Below are 27,303 nucleotides of genomic sequence, written 5' to 3' on the forward strand. Positions count from 1 at the left end.
CAAAAGCCCACATGGCTATCAATCAGCCTTACCGGAGAATATGATTCCTGTGGACCTGGAGGCTCTTTGTATTGCCTTGATTAACAAAGTTAACAAGGACAAGCTAGGCAAGGATGAAGAACTAGAATAGAGAACACCTCACCGAGAGAGACACGGGCGCTAGCGAATTGAAACGTGGCACCCCTGTCAAAAGCTGACATGGCGTACGGAGATGGCGACGATCTGGTCTGCTTCGAGATGCCTGTGGACAAAGAACTTTCAGATAGCCCATAGTGACACTATCCGGTTATCTAGGTAGATATCCGATTTGCTCACTACTTTCCTACCTACTCAGCTACCTACATGCCTCAAAGTACAGGTAGGCATAAATTTCACAGACTTCAACATCCACGAGCCACTCAAATAAGTAATCACATTGACTGGGAATATTCAGTCTTGTATCCAACAAAACTTCAAACTGGCAATTGGGCAACAGTATGGGATCGACAGCTCATGCCGAGTAAAACAGTGCTGGAGGATGCTTGGCTGAAATTTCGCAGCCTCATCAGTCGGCACCGAAGCAGCTCTTGTCAATCGATCGATTTATAGCATTGCCAACGAGTTGAAGACAAAAGCAACAACAACTTGACTTTTTTTTTCGTTTTATCTCCGCATTTCATCTCAAGCCAGTGAGCCCCAAAGACCTAAAAGTTCCCGTGCGTGGTGCCTTCAGTAATATTTGTGTGCCAGATACATGTTTGTTCATGGATATGGCATCTCAAACAGGGACCAAAACGCCATTGCGGCACAAGTTTATGCTGGCTGTGCAGCACGGCTGATGATCAGCCAGGCAGATTCCAGTGGACGGTTGTCTCGTTCGAGACTTTGGCCCAGCTATTTTGTACACAGCAGCAATCTCCCTTGCGTATGCCTGCCTGCCTAGGTATCTTTTCTCCTTATATGATGTCTGGTAGACGGATCCACCGTTCCGTAATGCCTCTTACCTCATTTGCGTTTAACTGCAACACACAGTTGCAGTTCCATATACCCGCGGAACCAGCCCGAATGTATCCTTTTGATTGCCCGGCAAGACTGCCTGCCATGGCCACATGCCGGTAATCATGTCCGGCTGCCGAACCAGCGTCCGCTCCGATGCATACTGCAAAAAGAAACAGGACCAGAAACAGCGGTACGGCTGGCCCGACGGCAACCCGCCGGTCTCCATATTTGAACACGGCCGAAACCTCAAGACGGGCCCCCGCGAAACCTCTGCCCCTATCATCCCGTCCTCCTTCGGTCAGGTTCCCACGTGGCTAGATGCACGGCTGGAGGCGGCCCAAACAACCAAGACCCGAAGTCGCAAGAGTTATCCTCCCGGCTCTGGGCGTGGCGGTACTCCGTCAGCCACCCGTTTGACTGGGACATGCTGTGGGCGTAGCTCCCGTCGACCAAAACCTCAATCGGCGTCGTGCGCACGTGCATCCAGGGCTACCTGGAGCGGGCCGTGCTGAGCCTCGCCGGCCCTACGCTCAACCACCCGCTCCTGCTCGGCGTGCTGGCGCTGCAGGTGCTGGCGTCGGACGCCATGGACGAGGTCTGCACCAAGGGCATCGTGCCGTACGCGACCCAGCGCCAGACGGGGCTGCACCACTACGACTATCTGCGAGAGACGGACGCGGCAGTGCTCGGCGTCACCGTCGTCGGGCGGGACCTCGTCGGCACCACAAAGAGGATCCTGGGCGCGTCGGCAAACCTGACCGGGGGTGGCAGCACGCCGCCGAGCAGATGGAGGCGTTTGCGCGGTTTTCGGTCGGGGAGATTTTGCGTGTTCGACGAGTCGGTTGCGGCGGTGGCGGCAGCTGTGGAGAATGATGAGGAGGCTCTCACGTCACCAGACCCCACCTGCCGTACCCAAGGGTACTTGCCACAAGCAAAACAAGCAACAGCAGCAAGCAAGAACAGCAGCAACAGCCAAAACAAAACAAAAAAAACACCAGGGACCACAACAAAACCCCAGCCCCCCAAGCCCGCCTGGGCCGATTTACCTCGCGCAACAATCCCTCGAGTCGGGCGGGACGTGGCCTGGGCGTCGCAACGCTGAACCTGCACATGGCGCAGTTCCAGCAACGCCATCGCCGAGAAGAGCAAGCGCGACAGCACGTCCCATGCCGTTTTGACGACAGGCCTCATAATGACGCAGTTTTGGATCTACTAGCCCGTCACCGTGCCCGTCACCGTCCTCGTCCTCGTCGCCTGGGTCCTGTGGGCCAAGATCGTCAACCCCCCTGCCGAGCGCGCCGGGCGCCAGGCGACAGCTGCTCGAGGATCTGCGGTCGGCCGAGGCCGCGGAGCAGGCTGTCTCCGAAAGGTCCGGGTCTGAGTCTGGGAGCCGGTCCTGGATGAGCCGCCAAGGGTCGAACTCAGCTGGACCATGCCTTTTTTCCGCCACGTCGGCGTCGTCGAACAAATCATAGCTTGATGATGTTCCATTCCTGTATGGGCCTTTTTTTTTCTTGTTGCACAAGGGTGGCGGGAAATTAAACCTCGACAGGCTTTACTCCGCTGATTTGTTCGGGGTTTTAGCTCTCAATTCTGCTGCAAAAGTGGCGGTCATATCTGGTTAGTAGGTTTCTCATCTCGCCACTATCATTTATTGCCGAAGTCGCGAAGACGGGGAACCGTAAGCCTGTCATGTAGTCTCGAGACTGTAGGAGATCCTTCTCTTTTTGAGTTTGTCTTGGTTGCGTTTGTTGGTAGATGGCGTCTGGACTAGGATAAGGTTAATTGTATGGATAGACAGGTTAGCAACTCAAAATGCGCACAATCCGGGGTTGCAGGTCAAAAAACTCTGGAATAAATTAAAATCCCCCCAGAAACCCCCATAATATGCACTTAGGTATCTGATACCACCACCAAATGATAAGCCCCCCAAACGCTAAAACGAAAAATGAAGAAACCAAAACAATGCCTTTTGACGCCAAGCCACCCAAGAATGAAAGAAGAAACAGACATCGCACTATTCCCAGACCTCTGATGCCCATGCGAAAAATTCCAAAAAGACTCCGGTGCAGAATGCTTGTTGGTGGGGAAGAAAAATTCTATCCCAACACGAACAGAAAGCCACCCCAAGTCCCCACCTATCAAAGACACCAACCCATATTTCGTACATTAATCACCAAAATAATCCAAGCATTAAACTTTTCGGTTGCTTTTGTTTGATTTTTATTACCACCTGGCGTTGCAAGCAAAGGGACTGCTGAGCTTGCCGTTGTGGAACTTCTCGGCCTGGATTTTGAAACAATGAATTAGCATATTTTCTTGTTTTCGTGTCAAGAATGAAACAATCAAAACTCACAATATCAGCAATGGCGGCATAGGTACCCGCGACAAAGATGATAGCACCGAGCAAGAAGCAGGCACCGTTGGCAATAGCCTTGCCAAGGTTCTCCTTGCTGTGCCAGGGGCCCTCCTTGACGATGCGGAACCACATCAGAGCCGGGAAGTAGAAGGTGAATCCCGAAATGAACAGGGCGGAGCAGATCGACAGGAGACCGCTGAAGAAGGGGATCGACTCGGCGATGATGAAGGCAATGATGGTGATGACGGTGATCAGGATGCCCCAGGTGACCTTGCCCTTCTTGGTAGTGGTGATGGTCTCGTCGGAAAGGCCGTTGTTGAGGCGCTTGTAGATGTAACGGCAGACCACGGTGGTGTTGATGGATCCGGAGATGAAGATGACGGGCAGGGCGACTCCGAGGGCGACCTTGGAGGCGACGGGGCCGGCAGACAGAAGAGCGGGCGAGGCGACGCTGTCACCAACAAAGGCGTAGATGAGAGCACCAGTCAGGGTGTAGATGATGATCTCAATGATACCGAGGGCCCAGATCGACTTGACGTAGTCCTGGGGGCGCTGCATCTCGTCCATGAAGGAGAACTGGCAGACGGCAAACGAGTAGGCAAAAATGATGTTGGTCATGGCGTTGAAGGCCTCGGCGAAGGTGAGGCCGGGCCTGGGCCAGGCAGACCAGGCGACGGCGGCCATACCACCCTCCTGGGAGTGGCTCGAGATACCCGTGGCGATGATGGTAATACCAATGGCGACGACGATGGACGCGAAGTCGATGTATCCCAGGATGGCAAGCTCAGCGAACGAAGGCGGGATGGCGAGGAGCAGCAGGATGATGGCGGAAACAACACCAAAGACGACGCTGCAGGTTCCGTAGTCGGAAAGATGGCCGAAGGCGATGGCACCGGTCAGGGCGTGGGCACCGACGAGGAAGGTGAGCTGGAGCATAAACATGACACCAATGACCTCGTAGAGCCAGCGACCGTACAGGTGGGTACCGACATCGGCGTAGTGCGAGATGCTGGGGATCTTGAGCTTGGTTTGACCGACGACGTAGCTGGTGTAGATGGCGACCAGACCGAGACCGACGCAAGATATGGTACCAGCGATCATGCCGAGCGCGGCAAAGGCCGATGGGATACTGAGCGAACCGAGGGCGATAGCCTCGACGATCAGGATGACCGTGAGACGCTTCCAACCCAGCTGCTTGAAGTGGTCACCGCTAGCCTCGAGCTCCCTGCCCACGGCCTCGCTGCTCGCAGTGGGCGTGGGCTCAAGCTCCTTCTCCTGCTTATGGTAGGTCGACATGATTCCGGTTTGCTGGTGATGTACGACTGAAACTGGAATTTATGTTGGAAAAATTCTTTTTTTTTCCAAAGTAGATATTTGTCCAAGTCGACCACCCCAAAGAAAAAAAAAGAATGGAGGGTTAGAAATGATTGGATGTTTTGGCTTAGGAGCTTATAGATGGCGAGGAAATGTAGGCCGAAATTCGGGAGGAAGGGGAGAGGGGGACAGCTTTATAGATAACAATGCAAGATGGGGGATGGAAGGAAGTTTATCTTTTTTAGCAAACTGCATGACACCTATCTGAGTGTGGAGGAAGGGGCCAGACATGCATGGGCTCTTGGAAATTGTACGTGCGCAGTAGACCTCCATCACCGTGACTAGGTAAGGTATCCAGATAAGGTGCATACATGCATGCCATAGGTGCACCTATCAACCGAACCCCACGACCGGGCAAGTAAAGTTGTTGGCTACCTTAGCCCCCAGGCTCTTCTTCATCTGGTCGCATGCGCAGAGGACCCAATGACAGGCTGGGATCTCGTGTCTTTCTCGTGACCGAGGACCCCGAATCTCAAGAGACCAGGGAGCAAAGGTCCTCCTTGCTTTGCATATCTGCGGTGTGGGCTATGCTCCCCGACTCGCGGGACTGGGGAACAGTAACAAGGCATGCAGGGCCTGTCCTGACGTGTGTTGTTTTTGTTGATAATCCTTGGACTTATTTCTGGAGAGGGTCTGGGTGCGGATCAAATCATGTCGGGAACCCGCCGTGTTGCCTTATTTCGGTACGTGGGAAGGACGGTGATTTGCGGCAACGGGGTCGGCGATATACTCCCCTTCCCCAATTTCTGTTCAGCATTTGTTCTTCAGTGGCGAACTGGTGCTCTAGCGTAATATGCACCTTGTGAAGAATGCGCCTCTGGACTGGCCCGGGCCGGCGCGGCCCAAACTTCCGCCATCTCTCACCTCGATTTTTTCCTGCTTACATAGACGCTACGGAAAAAAAAACCTCGTTCACCCACTTTGTTCAGATCGAGCTCTGAGTTGCAGTTCCACCCAACTGGTGACTGGTCTACTGGACCACCGCACTACCTGGGAACCTAGTCACTTCTGGCGAATCAGGAATGTCGGGTATGGAAGGTCCGGGTTTTCTTTGGTTTGCACCAGTGTCGTCTCCAAAAGGGGCGACATTAGAGCGGAACATATTTGCCCCCTCTTGGAGCCGGTCCAGGTAGTCGTCTTTGAAATCACGCTTCTTTGCCTTGTTGTCATTGGAATTTGTGGTCATTGACTCCCCGGTTCGAGCCCGGTCAATTTTCGAAGTGGAGTTGAGCCAGGGCGGCCTTGACTCGAAGCGTGTTTTTCTTACCTCATATCGACTTATTTGAAGCGCTCTCCTTGGCTGCAATCTTTTCTGTGTGTCAACCGAGCAATAGAAACAATGGGGAGCGGAGTTTTGTCAGTTACCATTCCCATGTTTTCCCACGAACTGGAACGACCGGGAAGCGCAAGGGGGTGAGGAAAGTGCGGTATCATGGACCGGACGGTCTTTTTGGGATTATGTGAAGGTATTAGCATTGAGATCGACTTTGATTGACGCGTGGCTTTTTTGGGCACCTTTTTCGATGATCCTTTTTAGCTGGCAAAAAAAGTAGGAAAACAAGGATCCGCCAAAAATGACCTTTTCCGTAGAAATTCCAAGCCACAACCCTGTTTGTTCATCCTGAACTGCCGCAGAGCCGCTTCGGCAATCGGTCCTTGCCAGGGCATGGCTGCCTGATTGCGCGAGAGAAAAAAATTTTGTGCCTGTCAGGTAAGTAACCCGCCCAGAAAAAGACAGGTGCGGTAGGTGCTATTGTGGTGCGGGTGCCAAAAATAATCAGGTACCTTGCCCTACGATTGCGGCTCAAGGAAGCCGAGGAAGCTTCGCCTCAGTTTGCACCAATAGGTTCCACCTGATCAAGTACTTATCAGCCCGCCGGGACAAGGAATGCTTGATCTGAATTGCCAGGCAGGGGTTACAAGGACCACTTTGCTGCCGTAGCATTATCAGAGTTACGGAGTGAACGAGGGCCCACTTGGAAGGCCCTCAAGGCGGGTGGGTATTCTAAAGTACATTTTTACGTAACTAAGCTCGTCAATTTTGCTCAAAGAGGAGCTCGGTGAGGGTGGGGCTGCTGTAATACCACTGATGCTAGTCTGGATTGGCTTGGAAGTCTCCTCCACCCACAGCAAACCTGTCTCCGGGAGCAATGTCAGCCATGGGGAGATGGAATCGTGAGTTTAGGAACTCTGGAGAAACCAGGCTCAACGTTGAGGGAGGCATGTATCTGTTACGTACACAACGTTTGAAGCCTTGGGGAACCCCATGGGGGAAAGTGATGTCCATATTGACTTGTAAGGAGATTTTTGGGTTTGTGAGTTTGTTTTTGCCTGTGCTCGGTATCTCGGGGTATGGGAGATCAAACGAAGAGAAAAAAAAATAAAGCCATGCAGGGAAATGACGACCCAAGACGTAGGCGCTGCGTTGGCCCCCCAATTCCAAGTTTGGCAATCGGTCACGGCCACGGTCATGGTGGCGAGAGCCCGGAAATTCCCGCATCATTCCCGAAAACCACGTCACTGGGGGCGGTCAGTTAGTTTGACAATTAAATGTTAGAGTGAAATAGAGAGAAAACGCACAATGCGCTGTCTTGCGCTGATCGCAACCTGAAGAAGCGGTTGGTTATCAATTGAACCTTATGATTGTTTCGAGGTTTGTAGCCTTAATCTATCTTATCTATGCTCTTTCTAGTATGTACCGGTAGTGTTCTCTGTGTTTTTCTTTAACTGAACGCCTTTCTGCATGGATCTGACGGGAAACCCCGCCTTGGCCTTGCTAGGCAGGCAGAAACACAAAGTTGATTGGCCTAGAAATTTTTTTGTTTGCACGCCATATACGGCAATTACACTGAAGCTGCGGTAGTAGCGCTATGAATTTGTTTCCCTCGAGCCCTGCAATCTACAACCCTATTTACTACTTGCGACACAAATTTCATATCTAAACATCTTCAAAAGGCCCGAGAAACATCAAAATCGCCTATCTGTTATCAAAACCAAGTAAACTACGGTAAGCAGGAAACATAATTATCGTGTGTTTTTACTGGGGATCCATGTTGCTACGCCGGTTAGCGCCAGGCTGGAACATAGCAAATGAAAAAAAATTGATTATAAGGGACAACAGGGGGGGATCGTCGGTCAATCAATTGAGCACTGAGTAAGTTTGGCACGGACTACTATAAACAAATGATTCTATTCAGAAAAGTCTGGTACGTAGGTAACTCCGGCTAGGGGGTTACGAATGGGGTTCCAATCCAACGATGAGCAGTGTAAATGAAATGCCAAAAGAAAAGGTCCTACCCGGAATCGAACCGGGATCATGAGGAGGTCTTAGCAGTCCAGATGATACTTTGTCGGAATCATCTGTCAACTGATCAGAACCTCATGTGCTAACCATTACACCATAGAACCGTGATTTCGTCACCGTTCTGTTGTGATTAAGTATGGCATAGGTTTGTCCAACTTGACATTCGTTCTTGAGATCTACTGGGAACGTTTTCAGTCGTCATTTAAGGTCGGTGAGAAGTGCGTGTACAAAGTCTTTTTTCTTTTTTTGTCCTCCTTTTTTTGTGACCAAGTTAAATCAGCAAGATTTACTCAAGGATGTAAAAGAGGACGCTAACTTTGTAGGTACCTAGGTACCTACCTACCTACCTACATACACACATTGCCTTTGCTAACATGCTTCATGATGGGGTGCGGGTAGGTGGTTTCTCTCATTCTATTTGGTTTTTGCGAAGCTTGAGAAACAAAACCTGTAAACATGGGGCCAACAACAAATCAATCTTGGCAGGAAATATCTGACCGTCTTTCCTTTCGTCTCAGCTTTTGCGATTACTTGAGATCCCACAGACTCTCTAGATCATGTCCTCCTAAGTAAGGTACCTACCTATATTAGCTTCCATACGTCACCAGCTGACTAAGGTAGGTACTTACTTCGAGGTCCGACAATAATTAAACTAGACCTAGATATTGCAATGATGTCAAGCTGCAGGAGGAAGGCGACTAGAAGGTCGTTCGCGGGCTAAGAGGTGGAAGTACAGCACGGAATAAATCTAGTTAGCATTTATCGTAGTCTAGCTGAATTTTTCTCATGTCAATTGAGCCATCGTGATTTTTCTTTCTGACGGACACTGTTTTGCAACGGAGAAAGAAAAAAAAAAAAGAAGAAAAAAAAAACAAGATTCATCTCTGGTTGTTCCTGCTCAATAGCCATCGTCCATTTTTCGTAACTGTATCGACACGCTTGTTAACTTGTGCATATTCCCATGTCTATTCGATTGGTGGCTTACACTTCTGATAACCATCACCCTTCTATTTCAACGAGGTCGGTGTGATGGATAGATAATTGATGTGTTTTTTTTCCTCCATAATAGTAATCCTCAGAAACCGCATACCAATGACAAAAGGCCAGAATGGCTGTCTTGCTTCGAAATATTGTAGTCATGGTGACGAATAGTTTCCAAAGAAACATACCATATAGAGAAGATATCAATCAGAGCGGACTGGCCCTCTCCAAAAGAATGTTCCAGACCTTTTGATCTTGTAACCCAAGCTCATAGTTTGTCAGTTTATCCCGGGAACCAGGCAGAAAACATGGCCTGTCAACATTTAAGAAATTGTATTATGGAACCCGGCAACACCAACCCTAAAATCCATACTCTGGCATGTAGCGGTGCCTTTCTTCATCTGAACGCACACGGAGTGGGTAGCCGGAATACTCGAGTCGGCACCGGCCGGTCCCCAAAACACCGTGTTTCAGCCCAACCGCAGTTCCCCGAGCGGAGGGCCGACGGCGGAAACCATGCTATTGACAAACAGCAAACATGACTAAAATCTTTATTTTGACCCTCCTTTGCCATACATAGTTCGTGACCTTGAATACTTAAAGGTAGGGAACTGCGAAGGTCCCCACACAAATCCAGTATGTGATAGGCTGTCTCTGAACAGAGGCTTCCAAAGATGGTAGGCGTTCCGGAATGCCCACAAAACCCAAGTTCCAGACTTGCCTGATGTTTTGTAGATAGTAGTTAGCCTGCCAGTGCAACAAAGACTGAGCCTATGGGGTTGTTGCCGACTGAAGATAGACTTGGACAGGTGCCAGCCCTTGTGTGACATGAAGCCTGACATTGTTTCTGATGCCGTTCAAACTGTAATGGAGGCCATGTTATTGGCACACATCCGAGCCCCTGAGATTCAGAAAGAGGAGTCGACCCTTTACGGACTTTTGTCATACCACGACACACAGCTTTTGTCTTTTTGGTTTTGCCTCTAGACAGCCTTGGCTGTTTTGAATCAGGCATTAGTCAAGATGAGCCGTTGCGCAACAGTGGCTAAAATTAGGCATATTGTCTATTCAGCATAAGGCGTTGTTCTGAGTGCTGCTTGGTTTGTTCGTACTTGGGGAGCCGGCGATACACTACTCCCTGAAGCCACGTGCCTGCACGCCAACTTTGCTCCTGATGGTACGAAACAAATCCTATCCTATGGGCGACGGGTTTTCGAGAGGCTATTGCATGTGGATATGGTATACTGGAAGACATCTCGATTTGGAACCCTCAGCCTTTGTCGCAAACAGGGTGACCAGGGATCCCTATGATGATGACGGAGGAGGATCAAAGATCTATCATGACACAGGACAGATACTTGTTTCCCCATGAAACGTTCCGACAGTTTTTGTTCCGCGATATATAAACCTGCTCTCGACACGGCTTTCCAAAGAATAGTCAATACAAAGACATGTTAGCACATCCACCGTCAGTCGGCTTTCGTATAAATACTATACATACTGCACTACTTTGAACGCAACTCTTGGATTCCAGATTCCGATCTCCCATTCCCCCACGACACTTTCGGTAACAACTCACAGCAAATATAGCACCGTCACTCAACACACACCCACATACAAACACATACGTACACACACACACACACACACACACACACACACATCCCCTCAACGCCACCAAAAATGCTGGCAACTCCAGCCTCCCCAGCCATGCCCCTCCCGGGGTCCACGGCAGACCTCGACCTCGCATACCCGCCCAGCCCACGAAGCGTACCGCTGGGCATCCGAGCCGCGACGGCCAACAACCTGATCGCCAGCTTCGACCAGCCGCACGACCCCGAGCAGAAGTGGTGGTGGTCGCGGTGCGCACCGCTCTTCTACACCATCCTCAACGCGTCTGGCTCGTACACCCCCGAGCAGATGGCCGAGCACATGCGGGTGGTGCGCGACGTCGTCATCCCCAGCCTGGGTCCGCGACCCAGCAAGGCCGCCGCCAAGGGGCTCATAACGCTGGACGGCACGCCGTTCGAGCCGAGCTGGAACTTCACGAGGGGGCGGAGCGTGGTGCGGTACGCCTTTGAGCCGCTGTGGGACACGGGAAGCAACCCCGAGGAGCCGTTTGGCGGGCGGCAGGTGCCCGAGTTCGCGCGGGTGCTCAGCCGAGTGGCGGCGCCCGACACGCACCTGGGCTGGTTCGACCAGATCTGGGCGCGGTGGAACGTGGCGGGCGACGAGGCGGCGCGGGCCAAGCGGGCGCTGATTGCGCACGGCAAGCCGGCGTCGGCGCGGGTGCCGCAGCTGTTCCTGGCGTTTGACCACCACGGAGCGGAGCGGCGGCTCAAGAGCTACCACTTCCCCATCCTCAAGCACCTCGCCACCGGCGTGAGCACCGAGAAGCTGGTGCTCGACATGATGACGGACCTGCGGCCGGGCGGCGACGAGCTGCGCGCGGCGGCGGCCAAGATGAAGACGTTTTTCGACCGGACCAAGTATCCGGCGGCGGCCGAGATGCTGAGCATCGACTGCGTGGACCCGCGGACGGCGCGGGTCAAGATCTACGCGCGCACGCAGAGCAACTCGCTGGACACGGTGCGCGAGACCATGACGCTGGCGGGGCTGCAGACGGACGAGCAAACGATGGAGGGGGTGGCGCGGGTGGCCAAGTTTTGGCACCTGCTGCTGGACGAGCGCGGCGGCATGGAGCGCGGCCAGAACAAGGAGCTGCGGGTCAAGGCGACGCACCACACGGGCATCTGCTTCGTGTTTGAGATCCGGCCGGGCAGCGATCGCGTCAGCGTCAAGCCGCAAATGCCGTGGTGTCAGACCAACGGGACCGACGCCAGGGGTGCCGAGAACTTTGCCGCCGTGCTCAAGATGTTTGGGTGGGAGGACCACGTGGATCGGTTCGAAAAGGGCGTCATGGCTGCTGCTTCTCTGTAAGATGCTTTTGTCCTGGTCTCCACTCTTTTTTTTTTGAGTTGTGTGGAATTGTGAATGGATTGTGATGAGCTGACTTGATACTTCCTTCCATCCGTTTCTAGACCAGGCCAAAACTACGCAACCGAGGCAGGAGGACTCTCGTACCTTGCATACGAGTACAACCAAAAGGGGGAAGATTACATTTCCACCTACTTTTCACCACGCTGTCATGCCGATCATGGGTTTGACTGAGCTGACTCGATTTGTGTGATTGAGTTGTGCATATACTTTTTTTCTTCTTCTTTCTTTCTCCTTTGTTTGTTTGTCCAAGTCAGAGACTTGGTGGGTCAACGGGATGGCGTTTTTTGTGTTTGCTGTTGTCTTTGCTGTGGTGCCTGCCGTTAACATGGCGTCTTTGGATTCAGTCTAGTCTAGATGATACCTGAAATTGAAGCTGTTCGGATTGGTATGGTCGGCTAATGGCCACTCCTACTGCCCATAGTGCAACACATGGTAAAAAAAAGGGGTCAATAACCTACAAAAGGATCCATCTCATATCTAAAGTTTGGATACCCAAAGAGCATAATAAAAGAATAGTAAGCAACTTGTGCTTTGTGTTTGGGAACTGACCCAAGTTTGCCTCCAATTCGTGGTGGCGCAGGTACAAACAAAAGCCCGTTCACAAACTAAGTTTCGGCATCAGGATGATATGCTTTCCCATGCAAACGTATTCCAGAGCGGTTCGGCGACAGTACCCAGGATCATCCGTCGGATCAACGGCAGCCATCCAAACATTTCATGACGCTGGGATATATAAAATGGGATGAAGTGGGTAGGGGATTCGGTCAAAGCCCAGATTGCCATGATTGCAATAATGACATTCGCAACTACCTATCGTGGGGAAAATGTTTAAACATTGTCATACGTTTAATCTTGTGACAATCACTACACCTTCCTAGCTGGTCAAAATCCGACACTAGACCTAATCAAAATCGAATCTTCAATTCCAAAAATGGATGGCAAAGTCCCAAGAGTAGTTCTAGCCGGTGTAAGTCCTCGTCCCTCTTTCCCAAAACCCCATTTTCCACTCCAGCTTTGCTAAACCAACCAACCGCCCCCCAAAAAAGGCCACCGGCAACGTCGGCACGGCCATCCTCAAGCACCTCGTAGCCGGCCACTTTCGCGTGACGGTAATAACCCGCAAGGACAGCGGCATCGCGCGGGGCGAATTCACACCCCCAAAAGCCGGCGACGTGACGGTGCAGACGGTCGACTACAGCTCGGTCGCCGAGCTGACCGACGCGGTGCGCGACCACGACGCCGTCGTCGACGCCACGCGCGGGGGGCCCGAAGATGACGCGCTGCGGCTGATGGACGCTGCCGCCGCAGCGGGGGTCTACCGCTTCGTGCCGTCCGAGTACGGGCTTGACCCGCTCAACGCCAAGACGCGCTCGCTGCTGCCGGCGGCCGTGGCACCGCGGGTGCGGCAGATGAAGCACCTGTGGGACCGGTGCGCCGAGAGCGGCATGACGTGGACGGTGGTGTCGTGCGGGGTGTTTCTGGACTGGGCGCTGCGCAACAACTTTGCCGGCATCGACATCTTCAACCGCAAGGCGACGCTGCTGGACGGCGGCGCCAACGTGACGCCGTGGACGACGCTGGACGACGTGGGCAAGGCCGTGGCTGAGGTGCTGCTCCGCCCGCTCGAGACGGAGAACAGGCCCGTCTACGTGCACTCGGTGCAAAAGAGCTGCCAGGAGATGCTCAAGCTGTGCCAGGACGCGTTTGGCACCACCAACGAGGACTGGGCCGTGGACCACGCCGACGCCAGGGCAGAGTTTGACAGGGCCGAGGACAAGGTCAAGGCCGGCGAGGTGGACGGGCATGTGTTTCAGACCATGATGCTCTACATGCTCAGCCAGCCCGACATGGCACACCCGTGGCCCAAGAGCGACAACGAGCTGCTGAGAGTCAAGGAGATGTCGGATGCAGAGCTCATGGAGCTGGTGCGACATTGCTTCAAGAGAGGGCCAATCTTGAAGTTTTGATGAAGATGGAGAGGAACTTGGCTTTGGATGAGCAAATTTGGAGCTGCATATAGCCTGTAATGGCATCCTTGAGCAAGCCAAAACACTAGTTTTCGTCAAAAGCCTCATTATCATATACTACTTTGTGTACTACAAATGCAAACAAAAAGCCCCTGAAAAAGCCCCTCCTTATAATCACCTCCCGTCTTCCCAAACCATCACCCATCTAAGGAGCGCACAGCGTCAGGGTGACGTCCTTGCTCGAAGTGCAGACCTTGACCTGGCTTCCGCTGGGCGGCGTGCCGCTGCTCCAGACGATGGCCGGGCACGAGGCCTCGGCGCTCGAGACGACGACCTTGCTGCCGGCCAGCGCATTGCCAAACACGCTGCTCAGGTCGTACCACACCTGGCTGCCGTCGAGGTTGTAGGCAAAGTTGAGCTGCGGCTTGCCCGTGAAGAGGCCGTCCGAGTCGCGCGTGACCTTGAGGGTGCGACCGCCCGTCACAGGGTCGCGCGAGAACTTTTGTTTTGGACGCGTTAGACTTGGCCCAAAAAAAAGAAAACCATAGACAGAACAAAGTCGAGATTATAAGAGATTAAAAAAAAAGCTTTACCTGCTCGCCGTAGGACCCTCCGTTCGCCCCCAGGGTGAATCCTCCCGAGAGGCTGCTGCCGACGGACCACATCGTCACCGGGAAGCTGCAGCGGTTGACAACGCGGGCAGATGGCGGGGCAGTGCCTCCAGACTGGGCAGTGGCAAAGGGGGCAGCCGCGATGGCGAGGACGACGGTGGTGGAGAAGTGCATTTTGGGATTTGGGATTTTGTATTAATTATAGTAATAAAAGATTAATGACCTTTTGCTAGCCCAGTGGCAGTCTGCTGCTCAACAGGATTTACACTCACAAAAGAAGAGCGGCTTCACTTGCCCCTTTTATACATTTTGCTTCCCTGCTCAACTGCTATATCCTTTCCGACCTTTGCCCAGCACGGCATCGCGATACGGGTCAATGGCACGTCAGCCGTGAAATTTACCACCCTTTCGAGATTGCTGCCAAGATCTGCTTCCGAACAAACTATATGCAGCCGTTGTTTACATTCCAAACAATATGTGATCACCCCACATTGATACTCAATATAGCTGTATTTTGGCCTGTCTTTCCGAGGTGACGTTGGGGGGGGGGGGGGGGGGGCTGACCTCATCATACGAATGCAAATGTCCCTCATTTCTGTCGCCCGACTTTTCGGCCGATTACCCAAAAAAAGTCAGTAGCCTTCAACGGTCAAGCTCGTTTGTTTCTAGGCGTTTTTGCAATACGAAGTACCGCACATGATGATTGCATAAGCTTGCCGCCTTGGCTACTTTGCCCTAAGTCCTTACAGTACAGCGTCTATCGCCACGTGCGCTAGCTCTGAGTTCAATATTATTTTCTATTTCAAGAATGCACAGCGGCCAAAGATGGGTCGTTTGAATGCGGGGTACTGTACCTTAATTATTCTATTGTTGTCTTGTTGTATGTAGGTACCTATCAGCATCCCACCCTGCCCCCCTGAATAAGAAGAATAGTCCAAGCTAAAACCGGTACTTGCGGCCTGTTTTCCGGGGAAATGTCGATCAACACGAACTATGTCAGAAAGAGAGAATAAATTAACCACCTAGACTACCGTAGAACCTGTTCCAGTCTGCGGCTGACCCAAGCTCAACATGCCAGGAATACGAGAAAACATTATCGCCCCCCAAAAAGACATTCAACCGCTCCCACCAGAGATTTGCCAGTCAGGCCGGGCAGTATAGTTCCAAGTTAAAAGGCAGTAGATGAGATCATGTGGGCACGGAAACCCGCCGAAACCCAAGAAATGCCATTTATTCGCGCCTCACAGATACCTGCAGCCCTTCAGCCCAATGTCACTCTCTATTCAACCCCTGATTGGACATGCGATTATTATTACGTCTCCAACAGAGGAATTACAGTATAAATGTATTTTTCCCGGGCCCTATTTCATCCCCCTAATAGGTAGGCTACTTGGTTGTACTGCATCTGCAGCAAACCATCTCGTATTCCCTAAAGTGCAATGAAGAAGAAAAGGCGGGGTTTGAGTCGACATTCATAAGCCTCAGTCCACATGACGTGCCGCTTATTCGGTGATACTCTCTCTGCAGTCTTTTATTTGGTGAAAATTCACAGATTACCCAAGGTACCTAACCCAAAGCATCATCTACATGTATGGAAATTCCAAGGCCTTGGCAGAAAAACAAAATCCCGTATTTTTTGACACTGGAAAAAGGGGAATCCTAGTGGCCGACAATGCCAGACTTCGACAAAAAAAAAAAAAGTCAGGAGAGACAAAATTCCATCGCCAGGTCTTGGTTCAGCTAGGGAGCGGTGTGTAACAGCTGAGACAAGAAGGTGAGCTTCGATACAACGTTGCCGCCGACATATTCCACGACAGTCCTAATAACCGGCTTATAATGCCAGATCCGGTCATGAAAAAAATACCCTTAGAATGTCGATTCACTCCCATGACGCACAGCTGACCGTGTTGACCTCCTACCTCAAACAGCCCACCTTGTCGAATTCTCCGCGGCACAGTTCACCGATATGCATGCACGCTCACGTTGAATTGTCGGTCATATTTCTTTGATAATGCTATGGAAAAAAAATAATAAACAAGACAGCAAATAGTAAGAAAGTGATGTCTAGGAAGCTGCGAGAACAGTCCACAGGGCTAAACAGGAAACTCGCTGGCCAAGAAAAAAAAAATGATGCTCGCGGCACAATTATCATGACTCGTCATGCCAAACCCCCCGACCCTACTCCAACGCTCTGAAGCGCCGATTAAATTCCTCCACCGCAATGGCGACACTCCTGTACAGGAACGCCCGCCCGCTCTCCTCCCCGACAGGAATGAATGGCCCGTTCTGCCCACCTCGAAGCACAAGGCTGAGTCCCGTCCGCTCCTTGCTGATCGTCTGCACATCCTTGAGCGGTATGTCCCATTCAGTGGTAAGACGACGACTCCTGATGAGCAGAATCCGGCTGTACGTCACCATTACCACAACATCCTCGCGTGGCAGCTCAAGGTGAGCAACGTACTCCTCGTCAAAGTATTTGCCGTTTTCAACCTGCTTGAGCCACGATTGTCCCAGGGCTTCGCGTTGGCTGTAAGGCCGCACGATTCCATCCTTCGAAATGAACCGAGTGAGACGCACTCTGTCGAGCTCTGACCCGTCAAACACGGTTGTCGTATTCCGGATGCCTTCCGATACGTTGGATGCAAGATCCAGCACACCAATAACCGGTTTCGTCGTGAAGCCCAAAACTCCCTTGCCCACGCCTTTGAAGAAACCTAGCGCGCCCTCCTGCTCTGCACCTTCAAGAGGCTTCCTTGCTAATCCTCCTACACCAGAAGCAACACTGGTGAACAATGAATTCGCACCGGCCGTGACACCATACAAAGCATGCTTGGGTCGGTTTCGCGCACGCGTGATGCGTCTTCGATCCTGGAACTGCTTGTCCAAGGTAGCGGCCGCAAGACCCTTTGACATGGCTCCTGTGAACTTTGAGAACGAGTCCGAGAAGCCGTATACCGTCTTCTTGGCAAACGAGGCAGCTCCTCTCGCCAAGCCCACACCAATATCCTCGGGACGATCTGACATGATCAACCCCTGGTACGGCTCGTAAAACACGTCGGCAACACCCGACGAGATGTTGTTGAAGAGCCCCACGGGGTTGCCCAGGAAATCAGCCGATCCCAAGATCTTGTGAACCTGGTATAGCGCTTCTTGGCTGTAATGGTTGGAAACATTCTGTACCAGCAAAGGTATCGAAACACGCACATTCTCCAACATCAGAGCATTCAAGCGAAGCGGTGCATCGTTGACGTTGCCTATGGCCATGGTCATGACGTTGAGGAAGAACATCAGTGGGTTGCGCGACGAAGTCTTGTCCTCTGCGTTGATCCGCTCAGTGCGCACAAAGGACAAATCAAGCTGCATCGGCTGAATGTTGAGCAGTTCAAAGTAGATGTCCTGGGCTGCTTGCTGCTGCTGTGGCCTTGGTATGTCGAGATTGTCATCGCAAAGAGTTCCGTCCTCTTCCTCGATCGTCCAAACAGTCCCTGGTACCTTCGAGTAGTCAAGAACGGCATAGACAAAGTCCTCGTCCAGATCGACCGTCATTTGCTGCAGCAAGACCGTGGCGTACTTGATGTATAGCACGCCATACGAATCATCCTTTACACGGGTGACTTGCGCGTGCAGCGAAGGGTGTGCGTCGATCTCTTGTGCACGCTTGGGAACCACACTTGGGTACAGCACCATAGGGAATATGCCTCCAAACAGCTGATTGTCAATCTGTATCCACTTGACCGCAAGACTGACGGTTTGGTATAGCGGCGATTCGCTGTACTTGAGTTCCACGTCACGCAGCGTGATATAAGCCAGCTCTTTGAGTTGCGAGGTTATCAGCGAGACCCCTATGCCTGCCAGCTTGAGCTGTGCCTGGAATGTGGTCCCTAAATCTTGACTCTTGACCTCGAATCCGGCATCGGTTGTGCTGCTCGAAGCCGTATTGCTGCGGTGCAGATGCGACTTTTGCCGATACAAGCTCTTGGACTGCTTGAAGTTGCTCAAAATAAGACTTTGCGTTGGGCCATCGGCTGCAACGTTGATGTCGATGATTTTGGGCTGCCCTGAGGCTGCCACAAACTTCATGGGCACCAGGTTACCAATCTCTGCAAGTTTTACATGCCGCTCCTTGCCATTCGCGCTGATTACCACCTCCTTGTGTTTTGCGGCAGGGAAATCCCAGGCGTACGGCATGATGCTGCGGGGTGGCAGGCGGTATCTTATCTGTCGCCAGCCTGATCGGTCCTCGGCACCGTCTTCGTCCATGTTTGGATTTGCCTGATAGAATGTAAACTCGGTATCGCTCTCGTTGCGCATCGAGAAGGGCCAGTTCTTGGTTTCCTTGCTTAGCGTAACAAAAATGGTGGCATCTTCCATCAGGACCTCTGCCCGGACCAGTTGTTGTCTATGCCCAGTTCGCGCAATCTTGACATGCTGGGTGCCAATGTCGGATATATTGAAAGGCGCACTCCACTGGTTATTGACGCCTGAGTAGCAAAGACACAGCTGCTTGACAGATGTCCTTTGCAGGAAATGCAATGGCTGAAGCGCGTCTTTTTGTAACGACATGAGGCTAGACGAGCTCGGCTCCCTGATGTTGATCTCTTCGCCCATCTTGTTCTGCACAATGAACCTTGGTGCCAAGGTGACGACTTTGGTCATCTTGTATTTGCCCTCGCCAGACTGCACCGAGATTCCGACGTGTATCTCTGCATTTCGGCTGGTAGATTGAAGCACCACGTCCGAAGTGCTACCGATAGCATCAAAACTCTGACCTTTGCTCCATTCCGAATCGCCGACCTTGAGCATGGCACGATTCCGTTGATCATCGTTGGCAAACGAAAACATGATAGGGAGTGCCTTGAGGCGCTCATTGTCAGAGACGTCAATGAGCGACTGTCGGCCTTGTCCTGGCCCACCAGCAGCCGCCTTGGCGTGTTGCATGAATCCTTTGGACTTGATGTTGATGTCCAGACCCGTTTTGTTGAGTATAACATAAGGGCTGTATACAGTGACCTTGAAAGCGCCACCTCCGTTGGGTATCCGGTAGTAGTGCATCTTGAGATTCAGGACAAGGCCTTGCTCGTCCCTACAGGTCAGGGCCATCTCTTTCTTGTACTCCTCGCTTTGTCCAGAGTTTATGATGGCAAAGTCACTGGGTTTGAAGACTGTGTCCTGCATATCTATGCTCAGGAGGAGAAGATGTGATAGTTCGACGACATGAACTGGGCTCACACCTCCTTTCCTAAGGAAGTTTGTCCAGTCTTTCTTGGTGTTCTTGTCGTAGATTCGGTACTTGAAGTCGTACGGCAGCAGGTTCTCCAGTACAACCGGGGCCGAAAGCTTCACGCGCATATAGGGGTACACACTGTGGTGATGATGTCAGAACACTACCGGGATTGTATATCAGCAGCAATTTGGACTTACCTTGTCAGTGGGTTGGTCTTATCATAGGACGCGTGAACTTGGAAATAAAACGGCTCGCCCTGTTCTCCCTTGCAAACCATTGTTCGTGTCGGCCTCTTCAGGAGGTCCTTCCACCATAGGGTTTCCGAAGACCACTGGTATCCGAAACCAGAATCTGGCCGCACGAGGAGGCTCTTGAGAAACACTGCGCCAACCGGGGCTGGCCTCGCCTCACCGGGGGCTATCTTTTCAATTTTCAGCAGGTGGCCATCTTGAGCATCGTATACACCAAGCTCAACCGGTATTTGAGTCTGGTTTTCGACCAAAAGTGGCGACCGCAGCGTGACGTATTTCACATTGTCATTGCCGAGAGACACCTCGACAAGCATCCGGTGGAGAACCTTGTCGGCTTTCGGCTTGAGTCCATACAAGAATTCACCTTCGCGGTTGAGGCGGATATTCTTGACCGGATCAAATCCGCTACCCTCTAGTTGGACGGCCACGCTGCTTGAACTGCTCTCTGTTATGAGACTTTCGCGCATCTTCTCCCAATCCTCGAAACTCCATGGAGCTTCTTGACCCTCCTCCAATCTGAGCGTTATGTTTTCATTCGATGTTGGGTTTTTCGCAGTAACAACAACGTCGAAACCCGTGTAGTTGCGAAGTCGGTACGGAGCCTCCACCCCCCTTGGCTTTCCAAGCACATCCTCATCCCTTCTAAGATACTCGATGGATTTGGAAGCGAGTGCGATCGTGGACGTGGTGATAGTCACATCAAATATCTGCTTAGAAGTCACATCGATCGAGAGCAATCCTGACTCGGGATTCTTTGCAACGCCAAACCCGACTTTCCAGGGCTCCAGGAGAGGCTCCCAAGCTGATTTGGAAAAGTTGTACACGTTAATGTACATTTCGATTGCTGTCTCGGCTTTGAGGTTGCTGGACCAATCCTCGGCGCTTGTCGTGAAATCCTTGATGCTGAGATCCATGATAGGCAGTTCGTGCAGGTCCCCTATCAGCACGACACGAATGCCTTCAATCGTAGCAGTCAGCTCTTCGCGCATAATTGGAGGCTTCGCAATGTCATGAACGCCTCCACTCCTCGGTCCTTGCTGGCTTCTGGTGCTGGGGGCAACTGTGGCAGACTTGGTCTTGTTTGGAGCAACCGTTGAACGGCCTTTGCCACTAGCTGTACGCTGCTTCAAGCCTGCCTGTCGCAACTCTTTAGCCTTTGCGTCTGCCGTGCCAGTCTTCGGGGTAGGCTCATCGTTGCCCGACAACTCCGAAGCCTTGGCAATGATTTGCAAAGCGACCAGAATGTCACGCAACGCGAGACGTAGGATGAGTGGCTCAATGTCAATGTGGATGTTGGTCTGGTTCTCGATAGAGGTGTCCATTGATGTCCTGATGCTAAAGTCATCAATGATCCGCAATCGAGATTCCTCAAACTTGTCCATGCGGCAGAGAAACATGCCAATCTCGGAAACTTGCAATGTCAGGGCGTGCTGTTTCGATAGCAGGACCTGCTTCGTTCCCAGAACGATTGCCTCTGAGCTTGCGCTGAGAGGGTTCGCGATCAGGATAACCTGCGCATCGACAACATTCACACGGAATGCCAGGTTCATTGGCGCTGTGTTTTCCGGACCCTTGGCTGCTTGTCCTGCTTCAGCGCTGGTGCTGGGCCTCGCTGACCCCCGGCCAGAGAACGTGACTTGCATCGATTCTGCATCCGATTCGTCTGGAGTCTCAATCGGACTTTGTAGCTCCTCGATGACATGAGGCTCTTCAACTGTCAAAGCCGTTGTGACAAATCTTTGAATGGTAAACAAATAGTCCAAGGCAAAAATGACACGCGGGTTGTCAATGGCTACCAGGGCAATAACGTCTCGCTTATCACCGCCAGTCATTGATACGCTTGCCATGAACTGTTGCACGTTCTTATTGCGCGATGTCATAATCTTCCTGAACTTGTTCGTCTCACCAGGTCGGCTGTCATGAATTGTGAATGAGTGAATCACAAACTCCGCCTCCAGAGCATTGTTGGATTGTATGCGTGTCTTCAGCTTGCTGTCGTCCAACGAGAAGCGCGAAAGACTGGCCTTCTCACTGTCGCCAATCGGGCGGTCCTCTGCACCATTAAGTAGTTCCAATCCGATAGTGTGTACAACAAACACAAGATCAAGTCGTGTCCAAGTCTCGGCTTGTGTGCCCAGTTCAGGAGACAGGTCTACAAGCTGGTTGTCACCTGAACTGCCTCTTTCACCTGATTGACTGCGAGCATTCTCCAAGGTATGGTTGTCAACTTGCTGCTCTACAGCCTCGTCGACCGACTGATCCGGATCGCCCGCAAATGCGGCTGGGACCGATCGTGAAATCTCAAGTAGGAACTTGAGTTGATATTGCGTGATGCGCAGATTGAAATCCGTCATGTGCCCCTCGATCTCAAGATCTGGACGCTTGGCGCCCTCTTTGTGTTCGGCGTAGGTCATTTTAAAGCCCAAATCGACATGATCAATCAACTCCAGCTCCTCCGATACATCGTCCGGATAGTGGAAGAGGGAAGTCAAGCGGATGTTTCGTATGCCGACAGACAGCTTCTGCACAACCTCTGAGTTTTCCGAATCATCCAGTGGCGCAAACTTGTTCTGGGCGTAAATCTCACCCAGATAGGCCGTCATGAGATCCCGCTTAGGCTGGCTTGGCAGCACAACTCGGGGGAAGACCACAATGGGTGTCTTGACGACGACGTCGAATTTTATGCGACTGTTGCCCTGTTGCAGCTGGTTGGCTTGGTTGGCTGCAGCTTGTCTTGCCGCATTGAATATTGCTTGCATTTTACCGAATTTGACGAGGAAGTCGATGATTTTCCTAAAAGGTTCCTCCATAAAATTGATCTTGACTGAACCGGCACGTAGATAAATGAAAGAATCATGCCCTGGGTATGATTTTGACTCGGCATCGAAAGTTTCGTATCGGAAATCTGCGAGGTCATCACCTTGGATAGTTACAAGCTTGCGAAGGCTCGACTCTTCGGAGACACCCTGGTTAACGTCGTCTACAAGAGACAGGTCGCCCAGCTTGGTGGAGACGCGCATGGTCTTGCCCAAAAGGAAGACTCCAACATCGGCCTGATTGAAAGAGAGCGTCGCCAGGCGTATCCCATCATTATTGAGAATCATCCGAATACTCTTAAGATCCACCTTAACCCGGATAGCACCCCCTTGTTGTGGCTGTTGTCCAGGTGGCGGATCGACCACAATGTCCACTTCAGAACCGTCAGGGCTGATGGCTTTCTGCTGGGTGTTGGCGTTGTTGTCGTTGTTACCCGGCGCAAACGTGATCAAAATGAAATCCAACAACGTCAGCAAGGTCTTCCTGGTGACGATCAGGTTGATGGTAGAAATGGCTGCGTTGACATTGGTTTCAACCCCATCATACACAGACATGAACTCGGGCGACTCTTTCTTGACCTTGACATATTTGACGTGAACAAGCTCTCGTTTTTGTTTACGGTCCTCGATATCTCCCGATGATACTATTGACTTGAACTCGGCAGGGGGATTATCAACAAAGTCATCGACTGTGACGCTGCCTAGGGATACTTCAGCGACCATGTCAAACTGTCGGATAAAGAATTCCAGGTCGAAGTTTTGAGCCACCAGCTCAACAAGGAGCGCATCCGGCTTCTTACGCTCCGGGTCACTTCGATACAAAGAACCACGCAGCTCATCGACGGCGAACTTGAACTCAAAGGTTCTTTGCTGCATCTTGAGCTGTTGCTTGGTGGATCCCTCACTCGCATCTTCAAACTCATCTTCGTCGTCGATGGAATCATCAAGTACTATAGCCGTCTGCTGTTGTGGTGCAAAGTTGATAAACTGTGAAGACTTTCGGTGGTGCGACTTCCTGACTCCCGAGCGACTGGAAACTCCGCTAGAAAGTCGAGGTCTCTTTGGTTGCGGTTTGTCTTCTACCGGCATTGTCGATTCCGCCTCGTTCCCAAGCTTGGGTATGGCGACGTTGATGATTTGCATGAGAGTTTTGTACTTGGTGTCTGATGCCACGGCGTGAAGCACCGGCATATGCCCGGAAACTTTCATACGAGTTAGGTTCGGAGCTTTGGGTAGAATCGAAATCGCCACCACAAAGTCCACATTGATCTTGTCAACGACGTGCATCATCTTGGACTCGTCCCTTTCCATCAGTTGGGTTTTGGTCTCGTCAATTGACGGGCCGATCAAAAGTTGTGTAGATGTAAGCTTGACAATGAACTTGTCATACATCAACGACTCGAGCCTCTTGTAGTCCTCGTCTGTATAAGTTTGGCTTTGCTTGGATTGTACCTGCTTCATGCTTTCCTTGTCGACCAGTTCACTGTTGACGCTGATGTGACCAGCATCAAGGATCACGCATGTTGACTTTGCTTGGGTGATGCTTTGTGGGATTATTATCAGGGGTGCCTGCAAGTCCAGTTTGGCGTTGATGGTCTTGTGCTCCTCGAGAGCAAATTCAAGACCAGCCCGGGTCTGCTCCCTGAGCCCTTCAACTGTCGCTCCTGCAGACTCCATCAGAGCCGTGATGGACTCCATATGCCTTTCTGGTGGCCTAAAGAAGTCGACCACCCCAACAACTATGTTCGGGTTCCACACAATCTCGAGTGGATTGAGCTTTGCCGTGACAGCAATGTCACCCTGGGCATCGAGCGGGTTCTGCTCGACTTGAAGTCTAAAAAATGCTTCCTCGCTATGCTCTTCAAGCTCCACAATGGATAGCCGCTTTCTCCTCTTGTTATTGGGGGCATCTTTCACTCTTACAATTTCTGGGAAGAAAGTATCGGGAGTTGTGCCATCGTTCACCCGAAGTCCGCCGAGGCCAAGATCAAGGAATATCGAGTCCACCCTCTTCAGGGCCTTTGCCTTGAACAGGTCAAAGTGAAGGCTGACGAGGTCCCGAGAATCACCGTGGGGATTTTGCTTCAGCGTCAAGCTTCCCGTACTAAGGGACGCTTCGATCTGCAGCTTAACGGTTTCGCGGGGTTCGTCAATCGACTCGGCGAGTGCAGTTTTCTCGTCCCAGTCTATGACTTCGTATAGCTCTTTGCGCTGCTCCTCTGTGATTTTGGTGTTTTCGTCCTCATCTGCAGGCTGGTGTTCAGCTTCTGGCTTGGCTCCCCAGACCCAGGAGAGCCACCCTTGCTGTTGAGGCTCTGCCTTTTTGGGCTGGTTCCTGAGGGCAGCAGCATTCTCTTTTTTGAGCTGATTGCGAGCAAGGGATCTCCAGAACCGAAGGTCTTCATAGTCAAGTTTCCACTCAAGTTTCGTGATTTCGTCATGGTCGTCAGGGTCAAGATTAGGATTCTGCTTCCTCTTTTTGAAGAGCTCTATGTACCGCAGTCGGTCGTCTCGGCGCTCTTTGAAGTATTCCCAGGACCAGCGGCGATTACGCTCATGGATTTTGGCGAGCACTGCATCGCCAGCAAACTTGAACCAAGCCCTGGGATCTTCCTTGGGAGTGACGCCTTTTGGTTGATACTTCTTATACTCTTGGTGCCTAATGAAGTAGTGAAACAGATCAACCATCATAAGACCATCTCGGTATTGGTCATCATCAAGGACTAGTCCGATCTCGTCGAATAGCAGGTTTGCCTTGAACTTTGGCACTGTTGTCTTGCCCGACTTGTCCAACTCGATTTTGGCTTGTCCGCTCACAGGCTTCAGTATAAATTGATGGTGTGTTTGGTTCTTCTCGTCGTCCTCCGGTATTAGGGCCCTGAACTTGTCTGCAATTTCCTGATGAGTTGGCGCTTCCTCGCCCGGCGTCGTTGCCTCCCGGCCGGTGCCAAGAAGGGTTGCATCTGTGTTCCAATACACAGCCAACGCCCCCAGAGTTGCCAGCTTATGTGTAGTGCCGGTCGAGTCCGAGATAAATGCTGGCTGCCACTCGCCATCCGTGCTGACGGCGCTGAATTCCTTGAGCGTGACTCCAAGCGCAAAAGGGTGGCCCGGTGCTGATATCGAGTCCTCGTATCGCACATGTATGTTCTTCACCGTGACCTGAAGATTGTCGACAATCTTGGTGGCAAAGCTCTCCATGAAACTTTGGCTCCGCTTCTGCTCCTCTTGACTGAGGCCCTCTTGTGATCTTTCTTTGAGCAACTCAGCCGAGTCCAACTTGTCCATCTTGATGCGTTGCCTCCTGCGCTCCTCCTCTTCCTCGTTGTATTCGGCCTCCTCCTTGGGAGAGGCAAGGAGGAATACATCTTCAATGTAGACCTTGACGGGGGCTCCCCGCAAGTTGGACCATGGGATGACGAGAGTCAGGTTTCCGAGATGGCCTTCAACAACGTTCAGGGGCAACTTGAGCTGATCGAGTGCTTCGCGTCGTAGCTGGAGGTTCTTTAGGTTGACATCGCCGGACCAGATTCCGACTTTGAGCTGGGCAGGATCAAAGTTCTGGACATACATGCCCAGGAAGCGGTTGATCAGGCCTGCCACAAGCCCTTCCAACATGATGGATGAAAGGTGCCGTTACCCGGGCAGGGACACGCTTCGGGCGGTTATTTGTGGTATTCGGAGGGCATAGGTGCACCTGTAGCTTTTGGTGGTGTTGTGTGGTTTGATGTTGCGCTGCGCCTATGTCGTGAACCTTGAAACTATCTGCTCTTAGAAGTCAAGGCAGCATGAGAGTAGAGTATTAGCTCGCCTCGCCAGGTGATGGTGCGGTGCGCTGTCAGGTTGGGCGAGGTATGGACCGTAGACAAGCCGCATTACTTTGCTTAGGCCCGGTTTTCGTGGCGCGCGGGGAGTACTGGGAAACAAAGCAGCAGCCTGAAGTGGATGACGCTGTTTCCGCATTGGGTGGCCCGTGCTTTCCATGAGTGGCTTTCAAGGCAGGAAGGATTAACAGACGTGGTTGATGCGATGCAACTGCTCAGAGACTGGGGTTCCTTGGCAGATTGATAACTGCCAAACCGCAGCGTTGGATGAAGACCGAAATAAGGATGTTGAGTACATAAAGTATGCTACTTTAGCTTTGCCTTTAATACTTGATTCAGTTACAAGTTTAATCACCGTATCTCCAGCTTCCAGTGCTTATACTTTTATATCCATCCACAACTGCTCACACCCTTTAAATTCATTCTAAGTTCCTCCTTGAAATCTGCCCATTTTCGCATTCAACGGTTCACGGGTCTGTTTAAATGTAGATCCCGGCTCTCGACTCGGGTAGTGGGGTTGCCAGCCGCTTAACTTCCTTTGACAGGCAGGGGGTTGTCGACGCAGGAGCTTTGGCGCGTGGAAAGTCAATAAGTGATTGACGTCATATCGCACG

The 27,303-nt window shown here is 51.8% G+C and overlaps 6 protein-coding genes and 1 non-coding gene across 7 annotated transcripts; 3 read left to right on the top strand and 4 right to left on the bottom strand.

Moving 5' to 3' along the window:
* Window positions 1–1,100: 1,100 nt before the first annotated feature.
* Window positions 1,101–2,359, top strand: MGG_06543 (uncharacterized protein; the record flags this gene model as incomplete). The annotated part of the gene is made up of 4 exons (XM_003716951.1): window positions 1,101–1,280; window positions 1,418–1,896; window positions 1,977–2,139; window positions 2,195–2,359. 4 exons carry the CDS (start codon window positions 1,101–1,103, stop codon window positions 2,357–2,359), a joined length of 987 nt encoding a protein of 328 aa, XP_003716999.1.
* A 402-nt stretch (window positions 2,360–2,761) lies between these two features.
* On the bottom strand, window positions 2,762–4,849 carry MGG_06542 (N amino acid transport system protein). Its single transcript, XM_003716952.1, has 2 exons — window positions 3,335–4,849; window positions 2,762–3,264 (listed from the first exon to the last, which is right to left on the bottom strand). The coding sequence occupies exons 1-2, from the start codon at window positions 4,631–4,633 to the stop codon at window positions 3,205–3,207; spliced, it is 1,359 nt and encodes a 452-aa protein (XP_003717000.1). The 5' UTR covers window positions 4,634–4,849; the 3' UTR covers window positions 2,762–3,204.
* A 3,150-nt stretch (window positions 4,850–7,999) lies between these two features.
* MGG_20201 lies at window positions 8,000–8,119 on the bottom strand. Its single transcript has one exon. It is a non-coding gene; the product is annotated as a tRNA-Gln (tRNA).
* Window positions 8,120–10,706: 2,587 nt separating this feature from the next.
* MGG_06540 (tryptophan dimethylallyltransferase 2) lies at window positions 10,707–11,936 on the top strand (the record flags this gene model as incomplete). The annotated part of the gene is made up of 1 exon (XM_003716953.1): window positions 10,707–11,936. The coding sequence occupies one exon, from the start codon at window positions 10,707–10,709 to the stop codon at window positions 11,934–11,936; it is 1,230 nt and encodes a 409-aa protein (XP_003717001.1).
* A 977-nt stretch (window positions 11,937–12,913) lies between these two features.
* MGG_06539 (uncharacterized protein) lies at window positions 12,914–14,011 on the top strand. The gene is made up of 2 exons (XM_003716954.1): window positions 12,914–12,963; window positions 13,043–14,011. The coding sequence occupies exons 1-2, from the start codon at window positions 12,928–12,930 to the stop codon at window positions 13,961–13,963; spliced, it is 957 nt and encodes a 318-aa protein (XP_003717002.1). The 5' UTR covers window positions 12,914–12,927; the 3' UTR covers window positions 13,964–14,011.
* A 41-nt stretch (window positions 14,012–14,052) lies between these two features.
* On the bottom strand, window positions 14,053–14,901 carry MGG_06538 (Bys1 family protein). The gene is made up of 2 exons (XM_003716955.1): window positions 14,557–14,901; window positions 14,053–14,462 (listed from the first exon to the last, which is right to left on the bottom strand). Exons 1-2 carry the CDS (start codon window positions 14,746–14,748, stop codon window positions 14,169–14,171), a joined length of 486 nt encoding a protein of 161 aa, XP_003717003.1. The 5' UTR covers window positions 14,749–14,901; the 3' UTR covers window positions 14,053–14,168.
* A 1,650-nt stretch (window positions 14,902–16,551) lies between these two features.
* On the bottom strand, window positions 16,552–27,076 carry MGG_06537 (vacuolar protein sorting-associated protein 13). Its single transcript, XM_003716956.1, has 2 exons — window positions 19,996–27,076; window positions 16,552–19,936 (listed from the first exon to the last, which is right to left on the bottom strand). Exons 1-2 carry the CDS (start codon window positions 26,481–26,483, stop codon window positions 16,753–16,755), a joined length of 9,672 nt encoding a protein of 3,223 aa, XP_003717004.1. The 5' UTR covers window positions 26,484–27,076; the 3' UTR covers window positions 16,552–16,752.
* Window positions 27,077–27,303: the final 227 nt, after the last annotated feature.

Source organism: Pyricularia oryzae, chromosome 4 (assembly GCF_000002495.2).
Source record: "Pyricularia oryzae 70-15 chromosome 4, whole genome shotgun sequence".
Lineage (NCBI taxonomy): Eukaryota > Fungi > Ascomycota > Sordariomycetes > Magnaporthales > Pyriculariaceae > Pyricularia > Pyricularia oryzae.